Source organism: Anoplopoma fimbria, chromosome 23, assembly GCF_027596085.1.
Source record: "Anoplopoma fimbria isolate UVic2021 breed Golden Eagle Sablefish chromosome 23, Afim_UVic_2022, whole genome shotgun sequence".
In the NCBI taxonomy this organism is placed as follows: Eukaryota; Metazoa; Chordata; class Actinopteri; order Perciformes; family Anoplopomatidae; genus Anoplopoma; species Anoplopoma fimbria.
In genome coordinates, this window is record NC_072471.1 from 7,751,399 (window position 1) to 7,764,657 (window position 13,259).

Genomic DNA, 13,259 nt, shown 5'->3' on the forward strand with positions numbered 1-13,259 from the left:
GGGTGTAGTGGCATCCTTAAAGTAAACGACATCATCAAACGTACCCTCATCCTCCCGTTGCGGATGGCCGGCCCGTCCTCGGCCAGTCGTAGGACAAACAGGTCCATCTTGTACTCCCGTCCTCCGCGGATGCTAAAACCGAAGCCCTTCACACTTTTCTCCAGCTCCACTGTGAAGAAGTCAAAGTCCTGGGAAAGCTGAGACAAGCAGCGATCAGATGCGATTAGAGTCGACGTTATCTGAGGAGAAAGTGGGCCATTACAGCGGAAAATAGACTCAAGACTCAGCAAAGAAAAATAAGTGAATGAGAATCGAGTGAATGCAAGGTAAACAAAACAAGACCTAGAACTATATTATATACATATATATTCACATTACCTTTCTCATATACGGTATGAAAGGTAAACAAGGGAGCTGCTCAAGAGGTAAACATTTAGAATATTGACTTTAAAGTATCCTGAAGTGCGTGTCAGCTGTGCACTTTGTCAAACATCAACTAGCTCTGGTGAGTCAGGCTTTCTCGATGCAGTTTTGCAGACTTACAGTTTTGTATTTCACTCTTACATTTCCATTCTTTACTTCTAGTTGGCTGCAAAATATTGTTCTATAAAGAATATAATATATTTAGGCAGACAGTGTCAACTTTAAGCAGAAATATATGAAGTACATTTGCACATAAACAGAATTCCAGCCAAGGTATATAGAGCTGTGGCAGAATGTAGACTAATTTGAGGTAATAAAATATACACAATATACACAAAAGTAGTTTACAGTTTACAGCAAACAGTTGCCTATTTACACATCCAGCAGGAACAGAGCAACATTAACATTCATTGGAGTTTTCTGGCCACCTGAAGAATTGAAGTCCAATATTAACTCTGCTTTGGTCTCCACAAACTCCTCGGGGATCTACAGTGTTTTGCCTACTAGGAAATGTTAAAGATTAGGAGTATTGCTGAGTCAGATGAGTGTTTTTGTTTTATAGAAGAGAGACAACATCACTTCTTTTCTGATATTGGCATGATGTCTCTGCCTTGGGGAGGGAGGTTCAGAAGATGTGTAATGTAATGAAACTGTGCTTTCAACCTAATTTGTTTCCCAGTGATATTGGGTGATGCTACATAGACAGACAGTTATATTATTAATCTGATTATTTTGTCAGGGAAAGTTGTTTCTGGTGTGTTCTTTTTGAACATCACTCAATGTTTTATTATATTACATTTTATTAAACATTATGAAATTTAACATTGGAATGATGTCTTTTAAATAGAAATGATGATACATAAAAAATTTGGAAGGGTAAAAAAGTTTATTGAAGCTGAAGGCTGGAAGAAGTTTGTTTTTAATGAGAGCATTATGTGGGACAATAATGGGTATTTGTAATAAACCTGAACATTTTACGTAAATTACTAAATTAATTTGTACATATGAGGTAGGATCAACATTTTATTTTCTTCTATATCTCTTTAAAAAAAAAGTATTTATTCCTTTCTTCTATGGTTTTATTATAATTCTAATAATTTGTTGGTGTTTATCAGGGTGCATCGGTTTGATTTAGTATTTTGGTTTATTTCAGTGTGATTTTGTGTTGATTGTTTTGTTTTTATGGTAACTTATGTCATGTTTTGTGATAAAATAAAAACATCCTTACTTGGACTGGTGGCAGTCGGTAGTCTGGCATGGTGAACGGCCTGGTGTCGGTAGCTAGCTGTCTGTAGTCCATCAGTGGCGGGTGTCTGTAGTCCAGCGTGGGGGGCTGCCTGTAGTCCGCCACAGGAGGGTGCCGGTAGTCCACCGGCGGCTGTCGGTAATCCGTGAACGGCGGCTGTCTGATGTCTGGTTTAACATCTTGCCTCGCCTTCACCTCTGACCTGTAACTAACACACCAATCAGAATGAAGGAAGAACTTCCGGGAGCACTTCTATTACTGTCATCATTATCTTCAGAAACGCCACAGAACTCGAGTTATGTTTCTGTGAAAATAACGCTTTCTGACAAACTGCTGGGTCACCCAGTGCCGACAGAGACGGCTTGTTTTGCTTTGCACTGACAACCATTAAACAAGACTTAAGTGAGGAAATTAAACTGTTCCTCCACACATCCCATAAAATGTTTATAATAAAAACAAGTTATCTCGGGTGCGGGCGATGCTGAGTACTGCGTAAAGCAGAGGGGGAAAAGCAATGACATTGTAGATTTTGAAACCATGTAGTTCTCGGTAAAATATTCAACAGATCTCTATGAAGACGCAATTTATGTAAATAATTTAGCAGTCCATAAGAGTTAAGTGATGTTATACAACAAGCTGAGGAGAAAGGGAGAGGGTGAGAGATGAATAAGGAGAGGAGACGAGGTAGATAAAAAAAGAAAATGTAAGTGGAAAAAGTTGAAGAATGTATGACAATAGATAAAAGGAAAGAAAGGTAGAAAGAATGGGGGCAACGGGATGAAGAAATGCTCTTCACTCGTACCTGTACTCTCAGAGGAACAGGGTTTCCCCCAGAGACAGATAGAAGGTTTGTCTATAAAAAAAAGTCTTCACTGCAGCTGTAAATCAAGACGGCTGCAAATATGACGCTGTAACTAAGCGCTAGCATGAAACAGCTTTTAATATAACTGTTTACCACCACTTTAAGAGGAGGTTGTCACACTCTGTAACCTGGAATCCTTATCGACGGTGTGTTACCTGCTCTCGTGGGCGTAGGTCTGAGGTGGAGGAGGAGCGGGCAGCTGGGTCACGGGGCTCTGGTGAGGTATGGGATTGGGCTGGCTGACAGAAGGGTTGGGTTCTGTGACCACTGGGTTGGGCTGCGAGGCGGCGGTGCCTGGCTGGATCTTCGGGCTGTGCTGCTGGGCCATGGGGCTCTGCTTCTCTGAGCTGGGGGCTGATGGGGGATTACTGATCTCTGAGAGGCAAAAAGAAGGACAGAGTATGGGACAAATCGAATAACAACATGTAATTTCAAGCTTCACTTAACAAGTAAATTAATTTTTTGATGCTTAAATCTGGTTCTGAAAAGTGAAGCCAATGCTAAATTGCCATGAACTTGCATTCTCTCTACTGGCCATCAGGGGGCGACTCCTCTGGTTAAAAAAGAGAAGTCTGATTGTATAGAATTCTATGAGAAAATGACCCTAATTCTCTCTTGATTCAAAACCTAAAAAGTAAACGTTGTAAACATGAGTTTGTAGTCTAAATCTCTAGTTTCAAATCTTCTTCTATTCAGCATGATGCTCATTTATTAAATGATGGTCCCATTTAGAGTAAAATAGATCATAAAGCAGGGTATGCTTCAGGGCGGTGCTACCTTGTGATTGACAGGTCGACAGATTGACCGTTGTCTGTGTCTTTTTTTTGTTTTTGTCTTGCAGCTTTTACTCTTTGACAGTGTGTTTCAGTTCAACTGTAACACTGTTGACTGTTTAAACAGTCTATGATTATCACCTTATAAAGTGGTTATCCAGCAGTCATGTTTCCGTCCACCTGTTAAATGTTCGTTAAATAATTCCCCTCCTCTAATCTCCGTTTTAGCCTTTTCACACTAAACTACTAATATCTGGCTCTTTAGCTTATAAATGCTCCACCATGTTCACCAGCTAGTCAGTAAATGTGTCTGTCCTTTGGTGCTGAGCAGGTAGAGTATTGTGGTTATTTAGAGCTCCTTTGCAGAAGCAACTGCCTGCTATGGACAAAAACAATGCTAGGAGAGCAGTGAGAGTGAGCCAAAAGACTTATATTACGGACAGGAGCGCTAAACAATGAACTGAGACTCTATATAAAGCTCCATAAAGCTGGGGGGAGCTGCAGATTGGGTGATAATTCTCTGTGCATTCATCAAAGGGAAAATTGTAGTTCTCTCATGCACAATACCAACAAAACAGAAGCCCACTCCACTACTACTAATAGTCCAAACTCCATATGGGTATCTTTAATGCAGCTCTAAATAAGCAGGTTATAAATGTCCATGAAGGAGAAATAATACGACAACAGAGAAGTATTTTAGGATAAGGAGGCAAACAAACCATTATTATCAATAACTATAATAATAATGAACTATATGTCCGTCTTTCAACTTAAACTGAAAGTCGTTCCTGAAATCTAATAAAGTCATTCATGCTTTTGCTTTTGTTATTTTAAGACAGTTATCTGTTCAAAGTGGTCAGAAGAGACGTGAGCACGATGTCAGCATTAGTACAAGAAGAATCACTAAGAAACCTTTTGTTACATAGTCATTATGTATTGTGTATTACTGTGACCACAGTAAGAGACGGCAGCTCTCTTAAAGCACTGGCAAGCAAAAACCGTCGACGAGAGGATTTGCAGAGAGGAACACTCTCACTCGTAAATGTGACAAGTGACAGTTAATCCTAAAAAAGAATCACATTTTGCAAAACTCATATTACAACTTTGATTTAATGGAGCAAAATCAATTACTATCATGAATCACTGTCTCGCCAAAGTATTGCAGTTTCAAGTCCTCGTCTATCATGTCCACGTGTCGTGTGTGTGTGTGTGTGTGTGTGTGTGTGAGTGACCACGTGTTCTCTCACCTTCCTGCGGTATGATCCTCAGGGTGACGCTGAGGCCCGCGTCCTTGATCAGCTTAACGATGTCGGCGTGCGGCATGTTGACGATGGACTGGCTGTTCACCGCCAGTATCCGGTCCCCCACCTTCAGCTTCCCGCAGCGGTCGGCCGGGCTGCCCTCGATGATGCGGCCAATTTTATGGGGCACAGCTGTTGGGAGGAATTCAAACACAACGCGCCGCAGGTAAAGATGCGCTTCGGCAGCAGATTGAAGGATTACGCCTTTTCTGTGCTCATACACCACTCACACACAGACTGACTGAATATGTCTCTGTCTCTCTCATTTTGCTATTCACCCCAGGCTTACGTAAGACATCCAGGTTTTTTCTTTTTTCTCTCTCCGTGTGTGTGTGTGTGTGTGTGTGTGGGCGATGCGCTGGTGCTCTCGGCAGCATAGCAGAGATGTGTGTGACTGACGTGGGAGGGCATGTATAATTGAGGAGATAGAAGGAGAGGCGCTTCACTTTTTATTGGGCCATGACCTCTTATACTTTAGTTTGGCATATATCTTGACACTATACACTCTTCGAAATAAGGTTCTACGCAGAACCATTTGCTTCTTTTTGAAGAAAGCATTTTTCAATGGGTTCTTTCTAAAACTTGGAGTTCCATTAAGAACCGTTTTCGTCCCCCAAAATATTTTGGGAGGAAAACGTTTTGCAGGGATTGTTAAAAGCATGTGTTTACAAGATCCAGAAACTGTGAACAAGAACCATAATTGTTGTTCGTTATCCTTTAAGAGCCTCAACTAGAACCCTCAGGGTGGGTTCTTGATAGAATACTCCAGAGAGAGTTCTGGTTGGAACAAGATCTGCCTGAGACCCACCATTGGCACAGTTGCCTGTTATTTACAATAGATGTATCACTTTTTATCGTCCTACTCTGTCTCGGATTGGCTTGTACTTGTTGCCTTCTTTGCTTATAATAATAATAATAATAATAATAATAATAATAATAATAATAATAATAATAATAATAATAATCTTTATTTATATAGCACATTTCCTAAAGACTATGCAGCTCAAAGTGCTGCACATAAAAAATAAATAAATAAAATAAATGAAAACAGAAAAGCTTACTATTACAGAGCACAGATTTGGATGATTTAATAAGGATGCTAATCCTCTTGTATTGTGCTCTCATATACAATTACAATGTCCTGATTATGGAGGCAAAGGTTATTTAAAAAAAAATTGCTATGCACATTGCCTACATGAATAGACACACTGATAAAAAATGGTATTTCATATCAAAAAGGTTGCCGACCCCTTCATTACAGCAAAGACGGGTTCTTTGTAAAGCCTCTCATGGGGGTTTCTAGGTTGACCCTTTATAAACGGTTCCACCAGGAACCAGGCTCTCCTAAGAGAAGCCACAGAGTCCTTGGTGGATCTAGGTAGCATTTGAGTCTGAGAGCGTTCACACGAGGTTTATCACTTGAAGCACTTGTTATGCAGAGGAGAGGATGACTGATGATGAAGCATCTACTTAACTCCATAATAAAAACGCCACTAAAACAATCACTGGACTCACTGTTGGTGGCGGCCGCCTCGGGCCTGTTGAGCGAGCTGATGATGACAAAGCCGAAGCCCTCGCTCTCCTTTCGGTTGATGATGACATCGCTGGGTTGCGTGTTGGCGGTTGACGTCCTGTCTGAAATGGTGGCGTTGGGAGCCTGGGTGGTGCAGGTGCTGTTGGCATATGTGAAGTCACTGCGTGGGGAGCTGTGCTGCGTTGAGACGGAGCCCGGGCTACGGCCGTTCTCCGGACAGGACTCACCTGCAGGGGGAGGTAGAAAAGCTGAGCATTTACACAAAGACAGTACTGGAAGAGGTATTCAGAAATATATAAATATATATATTTGCAGTCGAGGTGTACAAGGAAATGTTTATAACCAAAACAGAGAGTTCAGTCCCTCCACAGCCCAACAACTTTGCACAGTCCCTTACTTAAGCAAAAGTATTTCATACAACAATGTGAAAATACAAGTAAAAGTATTGAAATCAAAATGCTACCTAAGTAAAAGTACAGAAGTTTTAATAATACAAGGTAGTCAAAGTTAGGCAGAAAAATGTCCCCTGTGAGTGAGTTATTCATATACATTCGATTTTAAGACTTTACTGTTCTCTGATATTGTTTTTCTTTTTAATTGGATAATTCTGCTTCTTTTTGTCTCAAACACAGAGCTATTTTATATTACTATCATACATTTTGATGTAAAATCGCAATCTCAATTCAAGCATTTCTAGGAGATCAAATGCAGCCTGTCAATCACTTCATGTTCTTATCCATAAATTAAGGCAATTTAAGATTCACGACACTCTCTGTGCTGTAAAATTACCAATGTGATACATAATTGCTTTGGAGAATCTAAGGATGATTCTGCATGTGCGAAAACAATTAGTTTTTACAGTCTACTCTTCTCTCATCCTTCTTTAACTGCACAAGCTGGAGCTGAATCTCTTCCTTGTGAAGGATCAGGAATCAAACAGAAGACGGATGTACAAAACAGAAAAGCAGAAGCAACTGTCACAACGTGGTAAAAACGCATCATTAAAATGCAGCATCGTGTCAATCCAGCCAAAGCAAAAGCAGCTTCTTGCACCTCTTGCCTTTTGTGTGTGTGTGCATTCTGGCATACGGAGCAATCAAACCCTCTGCTGCTGTTGTTTCGATAGCTCACAGAGAAGCAGTGCGGTGGTTTTATGTAAATAAACAGTTATGAATTTTAACCGTTACTTCATCTTACTGAATACGAAGTCACGGCGAGATTTGTCACTATAAAAAGGTACACATGTAGTGTTCCCTTACACCAACAAGTGCCCAAATAGTTATTTTAGGAGGAGAATAACAGTCAAAATAAGAGCACGACTTGTGTAAATTGTGGGGTAGTAGGTGCAGGCAGAAGTACGGGCAGACGGAGCAGAGAGTCTGACACCTCGCAAAGTGCCTGTGGGAGTCAGACAATTAGGATAGAAGTAAGGGCCGCAGAAGAGGCCAGGCATGAGTCAGATGGTAGCCTTTGGTGAGAAGAAAATTGACAGAGAGGGCGGAATGGAGTGGGAAGAAGTGGATTGGTGAGAAGAGTGTGTGCATGTGTGTGTGTTTAGGGGGGTGGGCAGTAATAATGAGATCAGGGGAGGCTGGAGTTCACGGGGAGGAAGTGCCAAACCCAGTCTCCAGGCTGAAATGCAAAGAAACCTGAATGAGGACCAGAGAGCAACGGTGTGTGTAAGAACAAGAGTGGGCTAATGTGTTATTTGGGGGGGGGGGGGGGCTTGGGTGTAATTACTCAGAGAGATTAGTGCTGCAGTTTTTCTGACTGATTAAATGCTGTTTCCTGAATCATTACAGGACAAGAATAGTAGCAGTGAACAGAAAAAGGAGAGAGAGGTGAGAGAGGAAACGAAGAGAGGAATTCAATGAAAGAGAGAATGGAGTGAGTAGTAAGCCTCCGAGATCAATTTACAAACCGTTATCCTAAAGCTGTTCTGTAAAGGATCGACCGTGACCTTTAAAAGTCCACCCAAAATGGCATTTGTTGACAAAAAGAAAACTGTTTAGGGATAAATATATATCTCAGGATTTGAAATATATTGTAAAACTGCTTCGTTGTAAACTATGAGGTGTTACAAGAAATGAAACCAGTAAAGTCCCCACAACGTTTTTATTAAACAAGCCTCTCTACATGTTTTTTTCAAATCTAACTCCCTTTCTCTCAATAATAATTATAACTCTTTTGTTTACACTTACTGTCGGCTATATTTGTCATTGGGACTTAATTTGGGGTCATTGTGGTTACGATGCCTAACATGCAATCACAACCTGCTCATCACCCTCACTCTCCTTCCCCATGTCTTCTGTCTATCAGCTATATGTCATCAATAAAGGCTAAGACATCACAGGAAATAAGTAACAACGTAAACAAAGGATTCATCTCTTATTGAATAATGTTTCAAGTTATGATACGATTTCAGCTGGAATTCTTTTTCTTATCGATTCACTGGTGAATATTTTTCAACCGCTATATCACCTGTTTAATAATCCTTAAAAATAAAAATAGGTTAGTGTTTTCACCTGAAACTGATCCAGATCATTAAGAACTGTAAGTTTTCTTTTTTTAAAATAATAATATAGCTATATTATTACACCGTAAAACATCAGAAAATAATTGAGATGTTTGACGTTCCCGTTCATCTTGATGAGCTATTCAATTATCAAATATTGTTGTGAAATTGTCTTTAAATTAAATATATAATAGGTCATTTTAAAGCAAACAACTTTGTTATTTGAAAAAAAAAAGCCACATGTCAACTCTATTCACGCTCGCTCACCTGCAGCCAGCACCCTCCTCCTGATGACCAGATTCACCTGGCCGTTGCGTGCCGCCCCGTGCATCAAGTCAATGACGTATCTGTGTGGCTTCCCACCACGGGGATCCCATCCACGAACAGCAGCTCATCGCCGGGCCGTAGGCGCCCGTCTAGGTCCGCTGGACTCTTCTCGATGATCGCCCCGATCAATATCTGTTATTACACGCAGACTGTTATACAAAGGAAGTAGAGAACCAATGGCTGTGGATGCTGGACTAGGGTCTGTGAGTGTCACATGCAGTGGGTGTTTAGTTTGTGGTTATAGTGATACATAAATAGCTCAATTTACATTCTTGAAATATTGTTTTTTGTTACTTTAACAGACAGCAAAAGACATCAAAGCAGCCAGAGCCAGCACTCTCTCAGGGGTCAGAGGTCAGGGGGTTAGGTGTACACAGTGTGTGTGTAGCGGGTTAGAGAGGAGAAAATGACAGGGTTCCACGCCCATCGCCATACGAGCCTTCTCACGCGTCTCCGGACTCACAGGCTGCCCCGCCTCGTCCCCGCCCAGCACCCGGAAACCGAAGCCGGACTTCTGTCTGCGCAGGTGCACCTCCATGTCCTGGTACTCGGATCCTAAAGCAATAAGACCACAGACACCATTAAAAATCCTGTTATTGCCTTATATTGCTTTCAGGTTATGAGCAGTTAGTTCTTAAACACGGTCCCTGCAGAGCTGAGGTTTTTACCTGAGGAGTCCACGGGGAAAATTGTCCTTGGTTGGCCAGGTTCTGGAAAAAAAGATGTAGAAAGCACCTATAAACAAAAAACGCACGACTATTGTACATACACAGACACCCACAACTGCACACATACACAGACAGCAAACACATTCTCCCATAAAGGCTAGAACAAGGCAGAAAGGCCCTGCCTCAGCATTAATGTCACCACGGAATTTCAGCATCATCCATAAAAGTCAGGAAGTGCTTACGGCGCGTAATATACCCATCTCTTATTTACAGAGTGAGGTGGGATGCAAGCGCTGATCTGCAATCAGGGGATTCACACAACGCCATGATCTGCAAAATGAACTCAAACGCAGACAAGTGGCTGAGAATGAAAAACTGATTCCAATCGTAGCCGTTTTAATCACACCGAGCGCTCTGCTGGGACACAGCGGGAAGACGGGAGAAAGAGAATCATGGCTGCAGACAAGAGGAGTGACACAGCTGTTTCCACAGAAACCAAGTACAGGGCTTCTTATAAAGTAAAGCTGGTTTTGCAGGAGGAGTAACAAAGCAAATACTTTACACCATTCTTTTTGCAGTCAGAAATCACGTCAAATGAATTTCACATTAAGCGTTTTTGTAAGGCAAAAAGTATAAACTGACAAACCAATCTCACCTCAAGGTCCATTTAATAGCAGTTCTGAGCACATATCACCATTTTAAATCACCGATGTAGTTTGCTCCATTGTCAAGATTTGTAGCTGTTTTAATTTTCAATTTTTTTCCCCCCAACACTTCAAGGATGTCTCGTCCTGTCTCGCTTGCCGCTAGTATATTTATTGACGATTTTCTGGTCTACTCAAGCAGCCGTATATCAGATAAAAGGTCAGACATCACAGCTGTGTATGTGTCTGATAAATCTGCCACCTACAATAACCACATACCTTTCTAAAAGCAGTGACCTGTTATTCCGGATAATCCATAGATAACACTGTGAACAGTGTTAAAAGGGACTATTTCTTCAGGAGAAAGTAGCTCCGCTGGAAAAAAAACAATATTTACAGCCTCTTCCACTGGAGGCACTGACTTTTTTTGTGTTTTTTGTGACCTGATCCTTAAACCCAACCTGTTTACATAAATTATGACATTCATCTATTACATTAACATGAACCTACATTAGCTCCCAGTGCTCCACCAGGACACCAGCAGCCTCAGGTTGTGACACTGCCAAAAAAGGTCACACCCGGCTTCACCCACACCAGCTAGAGGGGTAAAAAGAGCAATCCTAAAATCTGTCTGAGCCTATTTCCCGCTGAGCCTCACCAGACCAAACCCCTGACCTTTTGTTGAAAGGAAGACAGCAGTGAATGTGACACCGATGGTTGTATATCCACGACTGAGGAGCAGGGAGACGATGAGAGAGAAAGAAAGACAAAGAGGTTTGAAGAGGAGACTTCCTGACAGCCACGTCCTCTTGAATAACAGGTGCCTTACATAAGAGTGAACACCAGACCTGTCTGTGAAAACTTTTACTATTTCATGTCAGCCGTGGCAACCTCAAAACAAAAGAAACCTCCAAGAAAGTGCAACTCATGCTGACACACCATACACGCACAACAAGACTTCATTCATATTTGTAATAATATTTACGGCGTCCATTGACTCCTGAACGGCACCAGCCTTGACATACTGGAAATACACAGGCAGTAATAACCGTTGACATTACTGAATTAATGTTTTTTTGTCTCTGTGAATTCAGAGCTTTCCTAAAACTACAAAATACCTACTATTAAATAAATTTAAAGCTCACATATGGTCAGTATTTATTTAGATAATTCCAGTATTTCAAGACTACCATTGGACAATAACGTAATTTTTTGAGGATTTGGGATTTTTGGCATCCTGTTTGTAGGTTATATTATACAATTAGAAACTTACACATGGTTGATATTATGATGGCATTTTTATGACATTGAAGCATTTAAACCTTCATGCTAGGAAACACAATCTAGATAGAGTGTATTGAATTTAATAAACTCAAAATAAAGAATGAAAAAATTCAAGACCTACATTTTTAAACTTTCTAGTTGTGGTGACGTGACCTCAGTGTTTCTTACTTTCTTCTAAAATTCTTCCTACAGCCCTGCATACACATACACCAATAAAAATAACACATATAGTAGTTTCTACTGCCGAAAATTCCCACAGGCTCTTAAGAGTTTTTATGGTGGATCCTGATGATATCGTAGCAAGAAGAAAATGACTTTCTCTACATTTTACAAGTCCGAGGACGGTAATAATGCTGGAACCAAAGCATTATGTCCTAAAAAAATCAGCTGCTGTATGGAGTGTTTACAGCTCGGTTTATGATGTGAGCCGGCCCGATGTCAGTTCCTGAATGTAAAGATCCTTCCAGTTAGTAAAAAAGACTGAGCTGAATTGTGTGGACATTAAATAAAGATCAAATGAGATAATATGAGGAATTAGTAGCTGCAGATGCTAATAGAGGAATATATATATAATATATAAAGTCTGATGACAGATCTTTTAGTTCGATAGAAACAGTCATCTCATTTGAACAAGCTTTTTAAGTTTTTTGTGGAACTTCAAAAGTGAACAACAACAAAGAACCTGTGACTCAATTTGTGCGGGTTTATGAGAGAAAGAGAAATGAATCTACTCCACCTTCCAATGAGGAGTCCATCTTACATCAGTGCTAGTGAGTAGTGTTTGTCACAATGCTGCACCTGCAGTATCAGCTCTGGTACTTACGCCTACTCTCATAGATAGCCCTGGACTTCTCATAAAGGTCATAGGGGTCTGGTTTAGCCAGGGCCAAGGCCTCGGAGGCTGAGTCTGGGACCGAGGCCCTGTGAAGATGGAGTGTTGGGAAGGGGGCGTTGTGGGGGATAACTGAGGCTGACAGGCTGGTCTGAGCGGGGCTGCTCTGGCCCTGCTGGGACTCCCACTGCTCCAGCACCTGTAAAGCACAGCAGCGGTATGAGGAGTCAATGTTTCACTAACACCTTCCCCACTCGTGACACTGGATTTTAGATCGGAAACATGACAAATTTGCTTTAATGACTTTTGACCGTTCACTAATCCCCACCACTCTTAATTACTGTCACTACTCCTGTCAATCCTTCTGTCCTTGCACAGCACACATGCATTTACAATGATAGTGATGGAAGACTAATCTCTCACAATTTGCAGTCATTTAAAAAGTGATTTAGTGGATTTTGTTGGCTGAAATGACGACTCTTCCTAATTGATTTTATCAGCTGTAGCTAGCTTCATAAGCTTATTCTACTGCTTTAATTAGCTAGTTTAATAATAAAAAAAAAAGATTAGTTTTAAAATGAGGCTACATAAGTGATAAACTGCTAGATAATTGAGGCTAAAACTCCAAGGCAAAAAATCCCCACACTCTCAGATGATACATAAAAGATGGATACAACTAGTTATCCCGAGAATGATAGTATAAAATTAATTATAAAATGTAATTAAAAATGTTAATTTCAACATAATCCTTGAATGGTTTCGATGATCGTTACAGAAAAAGAACGTTTTTTCTTTTATTCTTACGTTACAGCAGACAAACACATAGTTTAATAAACTTAAGTTTTTTTCT

General features: G+C 40.7%; 1 protein-coding gene across 1 annotated transcript in view; it reads right to left on the minus strand.

Moving 5' to 3' along the window:
- Positions 1 to 13,259, minus strand: part of magi2a (membrane associated guanylate kinase, WW and PDZ domain containing 2a) — a 208,091-nt gene that overhangs the window by 11,269 nt on the left and 183,563 nt on the right. Inside the window, 10 exon segments of the mRNA XM_054624389.1 lie at positions 45 to 197; positions 1,652 to 1,877; positions 2,687 to 2,906; positions 4,552 to 4,737; positions 6,121 to 6,366; positions 8,922 to 9,017; positions 9,020 to 9,113; positions 9,421 to 9,536; positions 9,650 to 9,691; positions 12,401 to 12,608. Coding sequence (XP_054480364.1) covers positions 45 to 197; positions 1,652 to 1,877; positions 2,687 to 2,906; positions 4,552 to 4,737; positions 6,121 to 6,366; positions 8,922 to 9,017; positions 9,020 to 9,113; positions 9,421 to 9,536; positions 9,650 to 9,691; positions 12,401 to 12,608 — 1,587 coding nt within the window.